This window comes from Tiliqua scincoides, chromosome 1 (assembly GCF_035046505.1).
Source record: "Tiliqua scincoides isolate rTilSci1 chromosome 1, rTilSci1.hap2, whole genome shotgun sequence".
NCBI lineage: Eukaryota > Metazoa > Chordata > Lepidosauria > Squamata > Scincidae > Tiliqua > Tiliqua scincoides.
The window spans coordinates 8,832,055-8,854,225 of NC_089821.1; the positions used below are offsets into that span (position 1 = coordinate 8,832,055).

General features: G+C 43.3%; 1 protein-coding gene and 1 pseudogene across 1 annotated transcript in view; both read right to left on the reverse strand.

Moving 5' to 3' along the window:
- The window catches only part of DPH6 (diphthamine biosynthesis 6), a 275,217-nt gene that overhangs the window by 186,272 nt on the left and 66,774 nt on the right, over window positions 1-22,171 (reverse strand). Inside the window, exon 5 of the mRNA XM_066634307.1 lies at window positions 15,515-15,633. Coding sequence (XP_066490404.1) covers window positions 15,515-15,633 — 119 coding nt within the window. The remainder of the gene's footprint in view (window positions 1-15,514; window positions 15,634-22,171) is intronic.
- Window positions 8,523-8,642, reverse strand: LOC136637276 (5S ribosomal RNA; annotated as a pseudogene).

Here is a 22,171-nt window from a genome sequence, read left to right on the forward strand (position 1 = left end):
GATATTTTTAGAGCTGAGACAGTTTTATAAAAATGTAAATTTGAGAAAAACAGGGAAAAAATCAGCCACGCATTTATCAATATAAAAAACAAAAATTCTGAAATTCATATCTTTTTAGGGATCTTTGAATTCAATTAACAAAAAACAAGGTATGTTTTCATATATTGTTCAAACTGTAGAAAATTCAAAACCATACAAATTCAAAACCATACATGTAAAGTGAGGCCTGGTTCTTTGTTAGGTGTGAATGCTGTAGGATCATGGGTCGAATCCCATGAACATCATATGGGACGCTGACATAAAGAATGACCAGCCCAAAGCTCAAGGAAGAAAATTATAGTCGTAATTTTAGTTGTTATTTCAGATGGCCCTTTAAACTCATGGATACAAAGCAGAAAGAAGCAAAAATTATGATATTGTGCTGCACTATGAGGTTGAATAATTCACCCCATATTTTGCATGGGGTGGGAAAGAGGAGAGAGAGGGTAAGTATCTTGATTCCACAATGCAACTGTAGAGCCCTTCAACTACAGGTAAGCAATTGTGAATGTGTCCTTTTAATGGCCGTTTCCAAAACACATTAGCAGCTACTCATCCGAGGACAATGAAATTATCTCCAGTACAAAACAGCAACCACCAAGAGTCTTGTAATACCGTAAAGACTCACCCATTTATTTCGGCACAAGGCTTGGCAGTTTTCAAGACGCAATTAGCAACGGGGCAGCAAAAGTGCCACACCAAATGTATCTTTAGTTCATAATTCAAGCCACTTGTGCAGCTTCTGAAAAATCTGCATTTACACTGCAGGTGTTTACAACTGGCACAGTATATCTCCAAAAGGATGCTCAGGATATATATCCTAGAGGTGGAATAAGCAGCACTTATACATGCAATTCAAGATTCACCTGGAAATTCACCTGCAATTCACGATTCACATGGATTCACGATTCCCACAGTTTGAGAGAAAGCAACTGCCCATTTGATAACACTGTTTTCTCATGACAAATGCAGGGATTTGCAATCTATCTGAAACTAACATGCCTCATCTCTACTAAGAAACAGTTTCAATTCAGAAATCAATGATTTGACTTAAATCAAAGTGAAATTCGGTAATAGCCTTAAAGAAGAATCTCATATGGACAGAAGAAAAACTATGTTCTTTCAGTAACTATAGGGGGCAGAAATTAGTTGCAATAGGAGAATTCAGGTCCTGTGTAGGTGGAGAGCAAACACACACACACACACACACACACACACACACACACACACACACACAGAAAGACCACAGAGGTCCTTCAAAATGTGTCTGGTGACGGGTTGTGAAAACACCATGTAGAATTCTGTGGGTGGATGATAAGCTGATATGACAGATAAAGGGACTCTGACAGAAGGCATCAAAAAGTCGTGATGTTTTAGACGGAAGAGAATATCCTTGCAGGATGCAAAAGGAAAAGAGCCCTTTGAAGTGAAAACACTTGCCATTTAAGACCATTTAGTGGAGACGATCCAGATTTTAGCAGGACAAGGACTTACGTCACCGTGAGTAGGATGGTTGCCTCCCAACATTGCATGCACTGTGTTAGTAAAGAAGCAAGACTGAAAGGTACATTTGACTCCTTCTCCAAGAAAACGTCTTTGACAGAGAAGACACATCAGAGGGCTCCAATGGAAACATCCTTTGGCAGAGGCTCTCTGAATAGGCAGGTAGAGAAGAAAAATAGGTGTTGGACTGGCTGTTTAAAGAATGGTTGAACTGAGAAATGAAAGTGAAGGGCACTTTGCCAGTTTCTAATCTGCATCACACACTACATGTTTCATTAGTGATGGGGGGAAACAATTCAGTGAAAAACCAACGATATCAATGGGAAAGTATCTGAGCTATGCTATAACTAGAAACTGCCCTTTTACTGCAACTCTGGTAAATGACTTTACAAGGATATTTGTGACATCTCTGTGCACAGTTCGCAAGTAAATCTGACTCTAACATGAGTCTCAGAAAGGAAAACTAGTGAAATGTGGACTTAAATGCTGGGTTAGGAGACATTTTTAACTACAGGTTGGCCCTTGGGTTAGGGATCCATGGATTTGACCCAACGCAAGTCAGGAGGGCCTCCATGTACTTCCTAGATAGGGCCGGAAGAGTCTTCCGGACTGTTAGGACAGTCTGTTAGGATTGTCTGTTAGGACAAACAAAAGAAAATATTTCTTTACCCAGCGTATAATTAGTCTGTGGAACTCCTTGCCACAAGAAGTAGTGATGGCATCTTCCTAGATGCCTTTAAGAGTGGATTGGACAAATTTCTGGAGGAAAAGTTCATAATGGGTTACAAGTTATGGTAGGTATGTGCAAGGTAGAGATAGGCTGCTTCTGATTGCCAGATGCAGGGGAGGGCACCAGGATGCAGGTTGTGTCTGTTATCTAGTATGTTCCCTGAAGCATTTGGTGGGCCACTGTGAGATACAGGAAGCTGGACTAGATGGGCCATTGGCCTGATCCAACGGGTCTGTTCTTATGTTCTTCCAGTGGGCCAAACCATGGATTTCATTATCCGCAGGTTTCGGTGTCCACAGGGAGTCTGGGAACAGATCCCCTGCGGATACTGAGGTCCAATCTGTACAACGTAATTCTGATATTTAAAAAGTGAGTACAAAAATCCTAATCTTCTGTACTCCACCCACCACCAGCTTTGAGAGACATGCACTGTGCCCCTAAGTTTGTGAAGGAGAAGTTGGAGAAGGGATACAGTACAGGCTTATATTTAGTTAAAGAAAACGGATAGGATGGAAATCAAATCTCATACAGGTGCGGCCTATTTATCCACGGATTTTTTATCTGCGAATGGGGTGGGGGAACCAAAAGTCACACACACCTTTGCCTCCTTTGCCCTGCACTGGCATCTCGATCCATTGCCAGGCAGCCCAAAACACTGTAAAAAGGCTCTGCCTCACTCAGGCAGGGAAATAGCCATGGAGCCCTGGAAGAGGTTCCCCTTGCAAAGAAACAGTAACACTCCTGGAGCCCCTGAGCCAACAAAGAGGCTGAAGAGGGGAAGGGGGGGCCCAAAAATCTCTGTAGCCAGAACACGGGCAGCAAGGTGGAGCACTCTCTCTCTCTCTCTCTCTCTCTCTCTCTCTCTCACTCACACAGGGGTAGGTGTGGTAGCAACAGAGGGGATTGCTTTAAAAAACCCAGGAATTGTTTGCCAGATTTCCCCCCCCCCCCCACTGAGATGGTGCAGGCAATCACTGACACAAGCAAGCCTTCCCACCAAGCAAAGTATGAGATTTAACCTACAATCGCCTTCACACTTTCCTGGGAGTAAGCCCCATTGACTGGAATGGGGCTTACTTCTGAGTAGAAATGCATAGGGCTGGACTCTTAAAAGATCAGCATCCCAACTGTGAAAGAAGCCTGGCAGCTGGCAATGGGAGGGCTGAGTACATAGTGGAGGGGAGGGGATTGATAACAGCTGCCTTAGTTTCCTTCCATCCGGAAGTGTCAGGCTGCAGTGCAGTGCATTTGCGTAACTCTATGGAATTTAGCACAACGCGCTTTTTGTTAATCGCGCTGAGTCATGGAACAGAACTAACGCGGATAAATAGGCTCCACCTGTACTTGATTATTTCATTTCCAAAGCATTAAAAACACTGAAACACACAAAGAAAAGTATTCACTTGAGAAAAAGAGGTCAGCCACATGACATATGTTCATTTAGACAAAATATAGCTAACACTTGCAAAGTTCTACATACGCTTCGTAAATCTATATATAAGCAAAGCTATCGTAAAAACATCAGAGAGATCAATCATTCCAATTTTATACAACCAACATTCTTCTGTTCCACCAACACACCATACTGCAAAGAAACTTGACGAACTCTGATGTATTTGGAATAACTCTGGGACAGAGTTGGACTTTCAAAAGAATGAAAATGTGCTTGATGCTCCTTAAGGGGGAGAATGAAAGCAGAGTTGCCACATCATGGGCAACTCTTCATTCACTGTGTCATTATTCCTTACAACACGCAAACCCTAATTAACATGGCCTGACGTGTAGGTTTTCTGAAATACTAAGTCAGGGTACACAGCTCATATCTTTATCATAGATCTCACTTGACGACATTGCTACAAAATAAGTTCTGTTCTAGCAAATGGCAAAGCAGAAGGAGACAATATGGTTAACCACAGGATGCACATATAGACTCCCAAGTTCTCTTGACATTTGCATATGTAACAAAAGCAAGGACTTTATATAAGAAGGCAAACTATAAAAAAAATTACTAGGATGCCTTGCTCACCCTAGCCCATCTGCTTTCATCCAACTGAAAAGATTCCACAAGTAACAGTCACAGGGAGGAAAATAACAGGAGGCTAGAGGTATCCTGGAAGGCCATAAGAACATAAGAACAGCCCCACTGGATCAGGCCATAGGCCCATCTAGTCCAGCTTCCTGTATCTCACAGCAGCCCACCAAATGCCCCAGGGAGCTCATCAGATAACAAGAGACCTGCAAGGCTTCCTGGGAATTGTAGTTTAAGAACATAAGAACAGCCCCACTGGATCAGGCCATAGGCCCATCTAGTCCAGCTTCCTGTATCTCACAGTGGCCCACCAAATGCCCCAGGGAGCACACCAGATAACAAGAGACCTGCAAGGCTTCCTGGGAATTGTAGTTAAGAACATAAGAACAGCCCCACTGGGTCAGGCCATAGGCCCATCTAGTCCAGCTTCCTGTATCTCACAGCAGCCCACCAAATGCCCCAGGGAGCACACCAGATAAAGCCAAAAGACTTTAGGACCACACACTCTCTTTGTATACATATAATGCTTTATTATATGCATGCATTACTACAAATCGTGTGTATGCATTACTACAAAGCCCAACCCTATGGGCAGCGGAACATGCGTTATGGCTTCACAAATGCCACTGGAGAGTGTTGCCACATGATTCTGGGCTGCTGCCAGAGGTGACAAGCAGCACTCAGCACAAGGCAGAAGCCAGGAGAGGTTTCACTGGGTTGACGGGGGGAGTTTGTGGGCAGGAGGAGGGTGTTCTTTGGCAGAGCAAGGGGAAGACAATAAGTAAGCCAGAGGCAGGAGGGGATGTATCTCAACACAAGTAACGTGTGCTGTGATACCATCCCCTTCGGAGTCTCCCAACAGGCCCCTTTTCTCTCCTTGAACCTGCACCAGTTATGTTGGTGGCGCAGGTCCGAGGAGATACATGAGCAATTGAGGGGCTTATGAAGGGCTAAGAGGAAATATCTTCCCCTGCCTATCACAAGTCTCGCAATTGGTGTCATCCCCCCCACCACCACAGCATACAGCGTTGTCTGCTTTGGTGCCCATGAATGCTATAGCAGGGGCGAGAATGGGATTATATTCTAAGAGATATTATATACTACTATGATGTAGACATGGGCAGAATGCTTGACAGAATATGACATTTGTCCACGAGAGAAAAATGTCAACATACAGAAGTCACCATAATCTTTTTGCCTCTTTTCAGGTCTACTGAATCCAAGGTCAGCAGAGTCTGAAGGATATAGAACTGGCTAAATCAAAGTGTTATAACTTTGATCATACTTCTAAAACTCATTTTCTGTTCCAGATCATGTCCAGTTACTCTTTTTCCACATGCCTTATCATCATCTTCTTTCTTTTCTCTGGACATCTATTATTATCCATTTTCGCACAGTCATGTTGTTTTTGACCAAATTTTGTATATATCCACTTATCGAGTCCTTCTCAAGGACCTAGGATAGGCAGCAATTTTTTAAAAATGTTCTTGTGTTACAAATATCATTGTAGTATATACATGTTCCTAATAAGGCAGTCTTTTGTAATTGACTGATGGTACTTGTGCTTATTCCAATGGTGTTCAAGTGTTTTTCCAGCTGTTTCAGGATAGCACCCAAGGCCCCTATGACAATTGGGATTATTCTTGCTTTCTTGTGCCACAGTCTTTCAAGTTCTGTTTGTAGGTCTTTATACCTGGTGATTTTCTTCAGTTCTTTGTCCTCTATTTTACTTGCAGCAGGTATTGCAATGTCTGCTATTCAGACTTTCTTATACATCTTATCAATGATAGTTATGTCTGATGTATTTAATTTTTATTATTATTATTTTTTATCTGACTACTGTTTTTATGATATGTTATGTTTTTATCTGCTTTTAAATTATGTTTTTAACTTGTTTTAACCTTGTTTGTAAGCCGCCTTGAGTCCCTTCGGGGAGAAAGGCAGGGTAATAACAACAACAACAACAACAATATTATTATTATTATTATTATTATTATTGACTATACTTACCCTGGTCTGCTAATAGTGCTCACTCAGAGAAAGAAAATGAGAGCACAAAGGTGAAAGAAAGCTCCTGAAGTACCATTTTCTCTCCAAACACATCTGACAAAGATTTCTCTTTTTGTTGTTAATAATGTGAACTCTGTTATTAAATGAATTAAAGTGACAACAGCATTGAGGAAATACGTCTGGGGAAAAAGGTCACATACATTTACATTCCACAGTGCAAGAACAGACTACGAAAGATCAGCCTACCAATGTAATTACCATAGTATGTGCTGGTTGAAGCAGCAGACAAGGGACTTAAGGGGACAGAGGAAAGGGGGGCGATGAAACATGATAGCCTTTCCTAAAACGCATGCCAGGCACTCTCATAGTTTAACAAGACAGTACAATGATAGCTAGGAGTTAAGCACCATCAGATACACATGCAAGTCAAATAATTTTATTGAAGATAGGAAGCTTTCTGCATATAAAGGCTATGGTTTAAAATGCCTTCCTATTTTTTTTTTTTCAAAAGCACTCACTGTTAGGATAAAGGGGATAAAGAGGAATGAGGAAACACACACACACACACACACACACACACACACACACACACACACACAGAGTAGACCCACATGGGTCTGGCATCCATAGATTTGATTCACTGTTGATACCAAGGTCTGAATTTAAAGGGCTTTAAAAAGGAAAAAAAAAGTACACCAAAATAGCCTCCCTACCTTTGTGCAGACAAACCACACAGTTTCTCAGCTTCTATTGCTATTTGTAGACTTGAAAGACCCACTTCCAGCTCTTGCCAAGGTTCCTTGACCTTCCAGCATCCCAAAATGCATTATGGAATGGAACCCTCGTGGATACCGTATGTGGGGGGGGGGGGCACTGCCTTGGTACGTACTGTTTTTAAAGCTGTGATAAACATTTTCGTTACCGCAAGCACACACGGCGACATGAAATGCTTCGAAATGCTGAAAGATTGTACTTTAGCTTTATTATGCAATAATAATTATCTCAGAATTCAGCAGTACAAAAGCATGCTTAATTTTTTACTAAAGAAAACAGCCTATGGCGCTGGCTCCAGCAAGAAAGCACTGGGCTTCCTGCTGACACTCCTGAGCCTTGCGTTGTCACAAAGTGCTTTACAGCGCTTTTGTGATCATGCACACAGCGTTTGCAGAGGATTGGGCCATCACTCATGTGGGCTAAAGCGCCTAATGGACTGTCACATGCCAGTCTCAAGTGGATTGGCTAAGGGCTTTTGTTTGTCTGCTGCCTGATGAAGAAGAGTAATACATAAAATCAATGACAAAATGCATCATGTGGACAAGCTTAATGGCCAAGAGTTCGAAATGTTTCAAGCTTTCCTGCTACATCTACCTAGGGAAATGGTGGGGGTTCAACACCAGATCCTAAAACCTAGAAGGCAGAGATCTAGCTATGGGATATTGGGTTGACCATCCCTCTTGCAATATGTTGGAAGCTAATGCCGGTGTCACTTCCCTCAGTTGTCATTTATTAGAATAAACCGAAGAGCAAGCAGACCACTCTAGCCAAGACTTAAAACACTACAGTAGGGATATATAGAGATGCAGCTCATTTAGAAATCATTTATCCAGTACCTTTCTACCTAAACGTATTCGGTAAAAGCAGGTATCAAAATCTGTTCTTCGCTGCTTACGCCGATCTTTTATTAGGCTCTTTCCCTTGCACTTCATATGAAAAACTGACACTGCTGAAGCTAGTGCTAAATGTGTCCATGAGATAGAACTGTCCTTTAAAGGGTATCTCTTTTTTCCTGAAGGATTTAAATGAATTTAACTCGGAGCTGTTTCACTTTTGTACCTGATCTATCATGCCACCCTGGGGCAAGAAATTCAGTGCTGCCCTCCCCCAGCCAGAAGTAATTATGGTGATGTGATGATGTTATCACAATTATTGGGGTGGCTGCCTTTCTCCTCTACTTCTCTTTTAAGCAGGGGATGAGGTTGTTCAGCCCTTGGAGTGGTGGGGAAAAGTTCATAGGCTGGCCATGATTGGATCAGCACAGAGAGGGGAATAGATCGCAGCGGCACTTGCACCCATGGACATTCCCCCCCCCCCCAGTATACCAGTGCACTTTTGGATGTATTTTAAAGAGATAAGTCCTATAAAGTTAACCCCTGCTAATTGGGTAAGAAAAAAAATGGTTGGCAACCTTCAGTCTCGAGAGACTATGGTATAAGCCTACAGCACCCAGTATTCCCAGGCGGTCTCCCATCCAAGTACTAACCAGGCCTGACCCTGCTTAGCTTCCAAGATCAGATGAGATCCGGTATGTGCAGGGTAACAGTTGCTGCAATTGGGTAAGAGGCACTTTTTCAAGTGGGTGCTCCTTTTTTAGCAGGCGGAGAGTAACTGGCCCACCTCACCCCAGCACTGTCTGTTCTCGTGGTTGTCTGCTGGTATTCATTTGCATCTTTTTAGACTGTGAGCCCTTTTGGGACAGGGAGCCATTTAGTTATTTGATTTTTCTCTGTAAACCGCTTTGTGAACTTTTAGTTGAAAAGCGGTATATAAATACTGTTAATAATAATAATAATAATAATAATAATAATAATAATAATAATAATAATAATAATAATAATAATAATAATAAAGTTGCACAAGAGTATAATTTCGCATGTAAATCTGCTTAAGCAACAGATTAGCTACATTTGTTACTGGCTGAGGTGTATATTTATTTTGGACCAAGGCCCACCAAGATCGACCAGGTTTAAACTCTAAAGCCTCTTCATGTTTGTCAACAATCAACACCAGTTTGAGCCTGTGCAGTTGTTGCTGTGAGCAAATCTTCGCTTAAAGTTGTTTTGTTCAACACTGTTTCATTTTAAGGTTGGTCAGTGGTTCTCAACCAAAAAACTTTAAGTGAGAACTTACTGTATTGAGGCACAGCGTAGTCTGACAAGCTCATTTTGCTTTCACTAGACAATCACACATATTTCTTAAGACAGCTGGCAGACTTTTATCCGAGCAAAACCTCTTTCCGGACTACCTATCTGCATTGTTCACCTACTTAGAGCACAATCCAGCCCCCAGAATAGGCCAGTGCATGTCCCCTGCACCACCAAGTTAGGAGGAAGGCTGACTCAAGCCCCAAGGACCAGTGCAACAGGTAAGGTCGTGCCGGCCGAGTCAGGCCAGCCTAGGGCAGGGGTAGGCAACCTTAAACACTTAAAAACAAAATTGTAAAGGGAAACCAATGCGGGGCAGGTGGGGGTGAAGGGAGAGGAGGGCAGTGAGCTCAGGGGGCGGAGGGAAGCAGCCTGCCCTTCCAACACAGGTGCCTCCTGTTACCCCCTTTGCCACTTTCACCCGGAGGAGCTGCAGCAGACAGCTGAAAGAGCCGCATGTGGCTCTAGAGCCATGGGTTGCCGACCCCTGGCCTAGGGGCTTGGGGAGGGCAGAAAGGAGGCATTCCAGGGGAATGGGGAAGGCTGGGCAGCAGGTTGGTCCATGGGCAGGTCACAGCCAAGTAGGGGATGGGGCCAGGATCTGGCATTTGCCCAGCCCTGGGCAACTCAGAGTAGCTTCAGGCTGCTCAAATATGCGCCACAGATCCAAGTAGCCCCATTGGGGCTGTCGTGGCATTACCCAGGGAAATGGGAATGAATTCCCCTTGCCCCAGGCCGATCTGCTGGCAGCCCCAACCCTGATCTAGATGCAGTGCAGGCCAGTCAGCAGGCCTGCTCCAGGCAGGTTAGGATTGGGTTGCCCGTCACATATATCCCTTTAGTCTAGCCTCCTTTTCGCATTAGACTTGCGGCCAATTTCTGGTCCTAGTTTGTCTCTAGATGCTACTGCTGCACTTTTTGATTGCATCCTGCTAACAAGCCCAACCGCACCCAACTACCCAGGAACAAGCGTCCATCTATGTAAACCCAATCATGGCCAAAAAGCAGTTCAAGATATGACTTCCATGAAAATGACTTCCAAGTTGTGAGAAAGACGCAGAGGTTCAACTGAATTTCTGTCTACAAAACGCCTGGAGGAAATACATCACCCTCCTGGAGCGAAACTCCCCACCACCAAATATTAATTTGTAAGGGTGGATTTAGAAAATTGTTCTAAAATTAATGTGCATTTAGTTGTGTAATTATGTGCTGTCTATAGCTTTGTACCTTCCTACTGTTGTCACGACAGTAATGGAAAACAAGAACTATAGGAGGCTATAGGAGCACGCCAGTGTTGATGAATGTCAAGCTCAAGTTACGCGTTTGTTTACTCCTTTAACATCTGCGCAATGTGCCATCTAATGCGTCCCCCCCTCAGACTTTTAAATGTGTTATTCCAAATACATTTACTGCAATTTAGCTTAAAAGCAGCTTTGATTATTCACCTAAAAGGTAAAGTGGTAACCCATCCCTTTGCTTCTTTGCCACTCGATACGTTAAACAGCCTTCATATCTTAAACCTACCTTAATAAAGCAAGCGATTATTAAAGCACTGTAGAGTGGCCTCCGAGCATGCAAGCTCCATTAAATTTGCTTACATCTAATTATGCCTGCTCTAGGCAGGTGAGAAATTTAGTCCGATAAGATCTTTCTTTTTACCTGTAGCAAAAAAAAAAAAAAAAAGCCGTTCTCTATCTAATTACTATCTACAACTATTTGTGGCATTTGTGCTTTAAAGAGGAATGTCACAAAAGGCTCTTTGTGCCCCAGAAAACCCATTCAAACTTGTTCTAAGCTGCTGAGGTACAAAGACAAGTTTATCTCGCTTAAGGGATGACACAGGTCACCAGCAATGTCACCCCTGCAGTCATTTCCTGTTCCACTGAAGGCTCACCAATTTTTAGGGGGTTTTGTTTTTATGGGTTTTGGTTTATAGATCGAAATGCAGCCTCGCTTTTAAACAACACGGGCTGACTTATAATACGAATTCAACTCATAATCACAAAGCAACAATCTGGAGGGGAGAAAATTATACATGGTAACTAATAAAAGAATCTACAAAGCTTCACAACAAAATATTTTCCTGCCTATTGAACCGGAGCTGCAGCTACCGCCTTGCCTATTTGAAGTGATGCATACCTCTTAACTTATCTCAAACATATCTCTTAATGAAAGTCAAGAATCCTGCTGTAAGGAGCGACACAGGTAATTTTTGAACGTGGTTATCAAGTCCTGCTCAGTTTTAAGAATACCGTGTAATTTGAGACTAAAGACAGATTTTTTTAATTATTTCTCCTCCTTTGTATAAATGTTAAGAAAGCACCGAATGAACCGAAGATGGGCTCATTTTACTGTTCACGCCAGAAGTGCTGTAAAAATAAAATGATTCTGGCCAAGCAACACAGCTGAAGAAGAATTAATATTTTATTACTTCTTCTAATAGATATTCAAGTTCCAACATCATATATTTTATATATAATAGCAAAGTGAAGTTTCTCTGGTCGTTCTTACCAATGTTACCCTCAAGACATGAACTCTGGCTTTAAAATGAGGAGGCAACAGAAAGCATTCAATGCTTAACAGAAATGCTTCGCCCCGTAGGAAGACGGTAAGACTTGATTCATGCCAAGATTATACAACACAATTTATCAGATATATATTTTTATCCACCCATGTAGAACAGATTCTTGCCTATTACACTGGTCATTCCTTGGTCTAATGGGCCACAAACCTCTACTGACCCCAAAAGGAAAAAGGTCCTTTTGTCAAATTTTACACCTAAAACCTCATCTAATGCTTTTATGTGAAATACTGCTCAGAGGGCAATAATTTCAAAATGATATATTAGTCTATTAATATGTTTCTCATTGGTTTGTGTGGCTAGAGAAGCCACACGCCATTCAATAAACCTGACTTCAAAAAATGTGCTTCCTTTGTCTTTCTGACTGGTCATCCCATCATCCACACGAAGTCAGTTCAAGGTTAACATCACTATTCGGACAACGAAAGTCAAGCAATGTGTTGATTCTAATCTCCGTGGTTAAGTTCCAGATCCCTAAACATTTCACACATACAGTATCTTTTTATGCTTTACCATGAAGCACGCTTAATACACTTTTTAAAAATAAGAACATAAGAACAGCCCCACTGGATCAGGCCATAGGCCCATCTAGTCCTGTATCTCACAGCGGCCCACCAAATGCCCCAGGGAGCACACCAGATAAGAAGAGACCTCATCCTGGTGCCCTCCCTTGCATCTGGCATTCTGACATAACCCATTCCTAAAATCAAAAGGTTGTGCATACACATCATGGCTTGTACCCCATAATGGATTTTTCCTCCAGAAACTTGTCCAATCCCCTTTTAAAGGCGTCTTGGCTAGACGCCAGCACCACATCCTGTGGCAAGGAGTTCCACAGACCGATCACACGCTGAGTAAAGAAATATTTTCTTTTGTCTGTCCTAACCCGCCCAACACTCAATTTTAGTGGATGTCCCCTGGTTCTGGTATTATGTGAGAGTGTAAAGAGCATCTCCCTATCCACTCTGTCCATCCCCTGCATAATTTTGTATGTCTCAATCATGTCCCCCCTCAGGCGTCTCTTTTCTAGGCTGAAGAGGCCCAAACGCCGTAGCCTTTCCTCATAAGGAAGGTGCCCCAGCCCCGTAATCATCTTAGTCGCTCTCTTTTGCACCTTTTCCATTTCCACTATGTCTTTTTTGAGATGCGGTGACCAGAACTGGACACAATACTCCAGGTGTGGTCTTACCATAGATTTGTACAACGGCATTATAATACTAGCCGTTTTGTTCTCAATACCCTTCCTAATGATCCCAAGCATAGAATTGGCCTTCTTCACTGCCGCCGCACATTGGGTCGACACTTTCATCGACCTGTCCACCACCACCCCAAGATCTCTCTCCTGATCTGTCACAGACAGCTCAGAACCCATCAGCCTATATCTAAAGTTTTGATTTTTGGCCCCAATGTGCATGACTTTACACTTACTGACATTGAAGCGCATCTGCCATTTTGCTGCCCATTCTGCCAGTCTGGAGAGATCCTTCTGGAGCTCCTCACAATCACTTCTGGTCTTCACCAGACCAGATGCTGCTGCAAACAGTAATTTAAGGTTAGCATTCTAACTCGGGCAGGAGGTCTGGCTGAGTGGTACAGCTGCTGCCTATGAAGCCCGAAGAACAGCTGGGAACGCAGTTCGAAATAGCCAGAAGTGTCCGAGAGCTGTAGAAAGTACTGACGAGGTGAATTATCCCAGCTGGTGAGCGAAGCGAAGGATGACAACCCCCCCCCCCACTGCGTGAGAATGGAATGGAGTGCCGTTAGCTATGTGGAAGAGGAGACTGTAGCCAGAGGGAGACCAGACCACGAGGGACTCCACCTGGAACGAAGGCGTTCTTGGAGGATAGAACTTGTCTTTGTAAAAATCCCTACGGGGATTTAGTAAGCCTGCCTATGTAAATCGCCTTGAAGAAAGTCAAAGGAGAAATGCAATGACAAGAAAGGTGGTATGTAAATTATGGTATTATTATTATTATTATTATTATTAACTTGCCGCTTGCCTGACATGAGAACAATCTTGCTTCTCCTCAGATCAGAAATGAGGCTATGGAGCAGATCAGAAATTGGCGCTATGGCAGTTCCTCTTGTAGAAGTGAGGCGACACACCACATGTAGACGGAGTCACAACTGCAACTGGTAAAGGGCAAGATTGATGGCCCAATCCTAACAAAGGCCCCATGCGGCAATGCGGTAGCAGTGGTACAATCTCCACAGCAACGCATGGAGGGGTTTTGGCTGCAGTAAGTTTCCTTGGGGTAAGTAAACATTTGTTCCCTTGCTCCGGGATAAGTCCCAGCAACAACAATAGGTCAACTTGGACCTTCACCAGCAATATTGCTGGTGCATGTCCACGTTGATCCCTGAAGGTGGATCTATCCCAGGAAAGGGTTTAGGATACACCAGTGCCACTGAACCCACCTCCTCTCAGGTCCAATTTGTTCTTTTCTCCACCCCATCTCCTTCCCAATCCGCCTACCCCCAATTCCACCTATCCCCTGCCCTCCCCACCCCATTCCACCCCCTGTGCAGGCTTACTTGCTCAGGCAAGTCTTCACTGAACTGCCTGCATGAGTCCAGCCTTCCCAACAGTGCTTCAGAAGTTAGCGTGCTTTATGGCTGCTTTGCAGCAGTCTGCCCCAGTGGAACATGTGTTACACCCAACTGGACTGGAACAGTTGGCAGCCCAACTAGACTGGGGTGTGAGTTGCCTATACAGTACATAAGGATGGGCCAACCATTGCCATTTCAGTCTAATGTGCACTTTCCCTGGGACTTCTAGGCTGCTGGTCCTTTCAGGTATGATAGAGACAGAACCACACACACCATCTGATAGAGGCAGGAGATAATAGGAGCAGGAAGAAAAGCAGTAACGGACCTGCCCCTCGATGTGCCCCAGGGCAAAGATCCTCCCTTCACCACATTGCCCCCCCGTACTTACCAGTGCAACGGAGCCTCATGCAGTGTTAGCGACGACTCAGAAAGCCTTGTGAAGCTTCCAGTGCAGTCTTAAACAGTACTTCCAGGAAATGGGAAGCCCACGTCTGTTTAAGACTACGTCGGAAGCCTCAGATGGCTTTAAAGCAGTCTGCAATGCCACGCAGGGCATCGCTCAGGGCATTTGCCCCCTGTCCTCCTCCAGGCCCACCACTGGAGAGAAGGATCCAGTGATCAAAGCAGGAGGGGATGGGCCACCACTCTGTCACTGAAAGGCATTTTAGGTCCCAGCAAAGTTGTATATTGCATGCTGTTAGCAAAGTTTTTGCTGAAACCCTTTTGTCAGAGCTGATTACACTTTACAGCAATAATAGCCCAATGCCTGGCAATCCATTTGTATCATTCATATATAAGTGAACTGTCAACTGTTGCATTATGTATGAACCTTTATTGAAAGACACACTCACAGATTACGCTTAATGACGGCTATGAAAAGAGCGACTCCCTGCTTCACCATCGAGTGTGACAAATATTTATCTTTGACAAGTTCCATTAATTGTTTAGACATACAGTCATACAACTGAAATTCTTCATTTTCATATTTCCACTCTTCCCCACCTCCTCCTCCGGTTCTCTTTCTTTTACTACATCTGGAGTACAAAAGGAACTGCTATATTCCCGTAGCTACACTTTTCTCAGCCTGCTTGTTAACAAAGTACAGTTATCCAAGTGTTAAGAACAGTTAACACCGTATCTTGGATTCTTACCAAAAGCTGCTACTTTTATGATTATGGCTTGAACGTCTGAAGAGATCATTTCTTTGAGCAAAGTTTCCTGGTTCTGACGCCAAAGGAAGGCTAAAGGCTGAAGGGCAAGTCTCTTACACCTATTTGGAAAAGGGGGGAAAAATAGTTAGGCTCCTACATCCCAAACAGAGGTCATGTGATTTTTTAACCAAGGTATTTCACTGTCATGCATAAATAAAAATTGTTACCATTAACCTGGCAAATAATGGACAGTCCATCCATTTGCCAACTCAACAGGTCAAAAGGAACAAGATATGCAGGGACTGTATTGCACCTGCTTAATTACTGTTAATGTTTCGTCCTCTCTCCTCCCCCCTCCCCCACGGTGCACTCAAAGGGGTGCTGTTGGATGTACCTGGTTGCCCCCTCCTACTAGCTCTCCCAGGTGCCACCATCTTGGATCTCACAAAATCTTGCGGGATCCAAGATGGTGGTGCCTAAATTTCACGAGATTTGGACACTGCCATCTTAGATCTTGCAGGTTTGTACAATATCCCAGATGGTGACATCTGGTTGAGTCTGGAAAAAGAGGCTATGAGGGTACCACTGCCCCAGTAATTTTTGGAACCCCTGCCCTACAGCCTCAATAAATTTGCTCCTGGGGGTTAAGGGACCCTCAATAGCACATATTTGGGGTGCACAACCCCGTGTGCAAATGGGACTTCTTCTGCTTGCAGAACACCAGCATAAGGCTGACTATAGATCACTAATGCTTAGGTCACCACATCCCTTTATTTCTCCTATATAACAATCTCGGTTTCATGAGCAAGTGTGGTAAGCCCCTTTTATTTCTACAAAGCACCTTTTCCTTATTGGTTGCTTTTTCAAAGTGTCCCCAACTTTGTTCTTTAATTCAACCAAAAATCTCTTCTTCTCAAACACATTATGAGACTTGAAAATTGATCTAAGTTTGAATTGCACTGAAACACATTCACATGTAGCAATTCTATTTTGTTTCTCCACAGAAATAAGTGCATGATAAAACAAAATGAAGAAGCAGTTTCCCAACAAGTCATGATACTCACCCTCACCATTTTTCATTTTAAAAATGAAAAAGAAAAGACACTAAGCATCTCTTTTAAGGCGTGTATCCATATCAAAGGTGTGGCAACTAAAATGTATGTATCTGTTGAGGTTTGAACCCAGGAAATCACTCAGGTCCTGTGCACAGGACGAAATGTGACAAGCACTATGTTTGAATAGTCTGTCTGTAGCAAGTAGCAAGTAGCAGCTGTTACTGATTGCTAACTCTGTGCACCTGATTGTGGGCCTGCCTTGTGCATAAAACAAGGCTGCTGACAAATGCTCAATTGGGTGTTAGGGGAGCATAGGAATCAGGATGCCGTATATGTGTGTTGCTGTATGTTTGACCATGTTATGGTAAATATCCTTGTAAATAATATACCTTGGTGATGGAACCTAACTGTCATGTCGAGTACTTCTTTGCCTCCTGAGGGATTGCCTTGGACATTAGCCTCGAGTTTCTGCTGCGCTGCCGTTTGTTTTTTTCACTCTGCTAGAAACTCCTACACCCTACCACAACAGTATCTAAAAGTATCTGTGTAAAAAGAATCCAATTATATGAAACTAATTTTCCAAGAAATAAAGTTGGAGTTTAAAATTTGCTGCTATATTTGCTTATGACCTCAAATGCCACTAAACGCACTTGGAATCACTGTAACCCATAATATCTGTCCAGCTTTCACTTGGGCGTATGTTTAGACAATTCACTTCAGGATTCAACAGGAAAAGATGGGCTGGGGACCACAAAGCCTTTATTGTGAGAGACAAGGATTTATATCAAATAGGAGGTATCATGTCCTTTTCTTAGATAGTATGCATTCCACAAATTCAGCTTTTTTTTTTTTTTACTTTATCCATTGTATCTTCAAGGCAACACCCCTCCTACTATATATATATCTTTAGTGTCACTTGTAAATTAAATGAAAGGAAATGGAAGCCCCTAAGCAGCCCTTCTCAAAGGGCTCATGTCCACAAAGAAGTTGGCTAACCGGTCTGGAGGCAAAAATAGTTCTGTGAACAGTCTGCAGCAGAACAGACTAAGAAACAATAATTAAGCCTGAACTGACATTAAAAAATCTGAATTTTAAGAAAAATGAGCATTTTACTTTTAAATGCATTCAAACATTTTTAAAAGCCTTTAAAACTCTTCCTTAGGCTGCAATCCTGGTTAGGATTGTACCCTTAGTTAAATCTGTATTTACGACAAAATACAAACGTGTGTATCTTTGACATGTAATTTGCAACATGCGGAAATATGCTGGCTGAGCTCCTTTGCATCACAATTAATAAAAAGGTAATTTTTTTTAAGCTTTATATTTATTTACCGAGTATAAGAGTCCACTGGATTAAAACATAAATTCATGGTGAGTAAAAATATTAATTTAAATGCCTGTTGGTTAGACCAATGGCCAATCCCAATTCACCACCAGACCTGATGTAGTGTAGTGGTTAAGACTGAGCTGTGAATCAGGATTTCTTCTATTTTCATCTGAAGACTTTACTAGGACCACAATCCTAACCACATTTACCTGGGACTAAGCCCTATAATGGGGCTTACTTATGAATAGATATGCGTAGGATCGAACTCCTTTCGAAGTGGCTTTAGGCAAGTTGCTTGGGAATTGTAGGTTTTATGACAGCTGCTGCTATGGAAGTACTGTGCTCCTCACAAAGCCTACCATTCCAATAAGCACCTTCACCTTGCTTCCTGTAAGGGAAATGGTTCCATGTTTGTGTTTACTTCAGAACAATTCCTGGTATATCTACTAAAATTGAGAGTCGGGACAGTTAGAATACATAAAAGAAAATATTTCTTTTCCCAATGTGTAATTAAACTGTAGAACTCCTTGCCACTGGATTGGTGGCGGTATCTGGCCTAGATGCCTTTCAAAGGGAATTGGGCAGATTTCTAGAAGAAATGTCCATCAGAGATTACAAGCCATGATGGGTACATGCAACCTTTTGGTTTTAGAAGTAGGCTACCTCAGAATGCCAGGTACAAGGGAGCGGCACCAAGATGCAGGTCTCTTGTTGTCCTGTGTGCTCCCTGGGACATCTGCTGAGCCATTGTGAGATGCAGAAAGCTGGACTCGATGGGCCTTTGGTTTGATTCAGTGGGGCTGTTCTTATGTTCTTATGTTTTTCAGGTAAAATCAGACAAAATTATCTACCAACTCAAAGACTTTCACATTTATTGACTTATCCACGTCATAGCAAATTTCATGATTTTTGGCTTAAAACTGGTCCTCAATTTTTCCATGAGATCAATTTATACATGGGTATATGCGGTACTTGTTATAGGGTTGTTCTAAAGGCTACATCAAGACAACACATATGAAGTACTTGGCATGCTCAAAGCACTATACAAATGCTACGTACTGCTGCTGCTGCTGCTGCTGCTGCTGCTGCTGCTACTACTACTACTACTACTACTTGTACCACTTGTAGTAGTAGTAGTAGTAGTAGTAGTAGTAGTAGTAGTAGCAGTAGTAGTAGTAGTAATCTTCTCCACCATAAAAAGCAGATTTCTGTTCACTCTCTGGCAAGCTGCACACACTCAGGTTTTGTATTTGTCTTTCTTGGAGATAACCAAGGTCTTATTTACACTGAGCCTCAGTTTAGTTTTCCTTGCAGCTGAGTATTCAAAAATGTTGCAAGGACGCTTTATTTAAATAAACAAAAATGTTTAAAATGCAACTGTGGGAGAGTTGGAGACTGAGTTCCATTTTCTGTCTCAATGCACCTTGACACACATCAAGAGCAAAAACTTAATTGTTGGGTAAACAAGTACATTTCTAAAACAACCAGGGCTAGACGAAAAGATCTGAATAAAGGTAAGGGAGGTTGTAACAAGCGCTTTAAACTCTTTAAATAGGCACTGAACCAATAAACAGGAACAGCTGTTCTCAATGCTGTTACTATGAATAGCCCTATTGACTTAAGCAGAATTACTCACTCTAGTGTAGTTAATTGTGTAAGATTATGTAGTTTTGGAAAAAGGGAATTGTGCGCTCCTTTTTCTAGCAAAAATAGTATGAAGTCTAGCGTAAAGTACTATTTTGCTGTAAAAGAAACCCAAGACTTTTAATAATCCTCCTTCATATATATTATAAATTGGAAATACGGGCTAAGTCTCAAAGACTTACTTTAGGACTTCAAAACAACTTATGCACTCTCAGTGAGTTGGTCACCCCTCCCCCCACCCCTCTTTAAACATAAGACTTCTCCCTTCCCCAGCCGTACTGCAAACTGATCATATGAAGGTGCCTTATACCGTCAGACCACTGGTCGATCTAGCACAGTATTCTCTACACCAGTGATTTTCAACCTTTTTTTATCTCATGGCACACTAGCAAGGTGCTAAAATTGTCAAGGCACACCATCAGTTTCTTTGACCATTGGCAAGGCAACATCACATGGCTGGCAAGGAGCTCACATTTCCCAATGGCCCTATGAATAAATGACCCTCCCCCAAACTCCCATGGCACGCCTGCAGGCCATTCACAGCACACAAATGTGCCGTGGCAGAGTGGTTGAAAATTGCTGCTCTACACTGGCATGGGTTCACTAGGGTTTCAGATGGGGTCATTTGCAGTCCTCCTTGAGGATGCCAGGACCTCAACTGGGACCTTCTACATGCAAAGCATGTGCTCCATCACCAACTGGAAAAGTAATCTGCAAGGCGGTTGCTGTTAGACAAGCGTGGTTCCAAAGTTCTAACTCAGTGTTTCTCAACATTTGTTCCCCACCGTACCACTTCGCCTGGTCCACGTACTGGAAGTGACTGGTAATGATGTCATCACCGGTTCCTTCCAGATTGGGAGGTCAGACTCAACGCAACAAACACTGGTAAGAGGCTCAGAAAGGATGGGAGACCTTTTTGAGCACCGAGAACGTGCATCTGGAGCTCTGCCCTCTGAGCCGAGCGTCTTACCACTGCCTGTTAAGCAGTGTTGCTCGTTTTGCTGCCATATAGTGGGGGCCTGGGAGTCCCATGTGTGCACTGGGCACTACCTCGAGTACCACCAGTCATGTGGTCATGTGGTTCTGTGGTCCTTGATGGCCATTTGAAATCAAGCCTTCATCTGTAATGGAATGAATCTGCCGATTAGTTCACATTCCACTCCCCTCAATCTGCTGACATGTTCTAGTCCTTTTCTCTAACTACGTCAGCTTACCTGAAGGAATCTCCAGCTCTTTTCGCTCACTGTCTGGTGAGTGATGCTGCTCTCTGACCCCACACACTGTGGGTTATTAGACTGCTAGAATGGAACTACCAGAGTCTCTTAGACTAATTTTATCAGGAGCTACAAAGTTTCTTTTGGGACCCTTCCCAAAGGCGATGGGAAGGGGAGTGGGGGACAGGAGTGACAAGGGTGGGCAGAACGGGGTGGGGAAGGGACAAAAGGTGTCCCTGGAAAGACCTTTCCAGGTTGCACCATGGAAAAGGTGCAAAAGAGTGATTAAGATGATTACGGGGCTGGGGCACCTTCCTTATGAGGAAAGGCTACGGTGTTTGGGCCTCTTCAGCTTAGAAAAGAGACGCCTGAGGGGGGACATGATTGAGACATACAAAATGATGCAGGGAATGGACAGAGTGGATAGGGAGATGCTCTTTACACTCTCACATAATACCAGAACCAGGGGACATCCACTCAAATTGAGTGTTGGGCGGGTTAGGACAGACAAAAGAAAATATTTCTTTACTCAGCGTGTGGTCGGTCTGTGGAACTCCTTGCCACAGGATGTGGTGATGACGTCTAGCCTAGACGCCTTTAAAAGGGGATTGGACAAGTTTCTGGAGGAAAAATCCATTACGGGGTACAAGCCATGATGTGTATGCGCAACCTCCTGATTTTAGAAATGGGTTATGCCAGAATGCCAGATGCAAGGGAGGGCACCAGGATGAGGTCTCTTGTTATCTGGTGTGCTCCCTGAGGCATTTGGTGGGCCGCTGTGAGAGACAGGAAGCTGGACTAGATGGGCCTATGGCCTGATCCAGTGGGGCTGTTCTTATGTTCTTAACTACAATTCCCAGGAGGCATTGCAGGTCTCTTGTTATCTGGTGTGCTCCCTGGGGCATTTGGTGGGCCGCTGTGAGATACAGGAAGCTGGACTAGATGGGCCTATGGCCTGATCCAGTGGGGCTGTTCTTATGTTCTTATGTAAAAGAGGGCATGGGGGTTGTGAAAGCCAAAAAAGTCTTTGGAGTCCAGGTCTACAGGTATTCCCAATGCAGAGCCCACGTCTACCTGCCTATGCAGCATCATCAGCTAAATACAGTGATATGGAAAATCCAATGCACTCTTAAGTCTCTCTAAAATCTTTTAAATATAGGAAATCATTGCAGGAAGTTAGTATCGTTATATTTAGGCTCACACTAGAATGGAAAGTGTCCTGTGTGCAATAAAACTTGTTCTGCAGCAGCTGTGTCCCTGAGCTCGTGTACACTCCTACAAGGCAAGTGGATCTACACACCAAAGAGCTACCGTAGCAGGCCAGTTTCCTCCCACAGTTTTGATACCGTGTTAAGAAGCGTCATGCATGCATTCCTTGGCCCAGTAGATATAGTTACCCCTGCTAATTGGGTAAGAG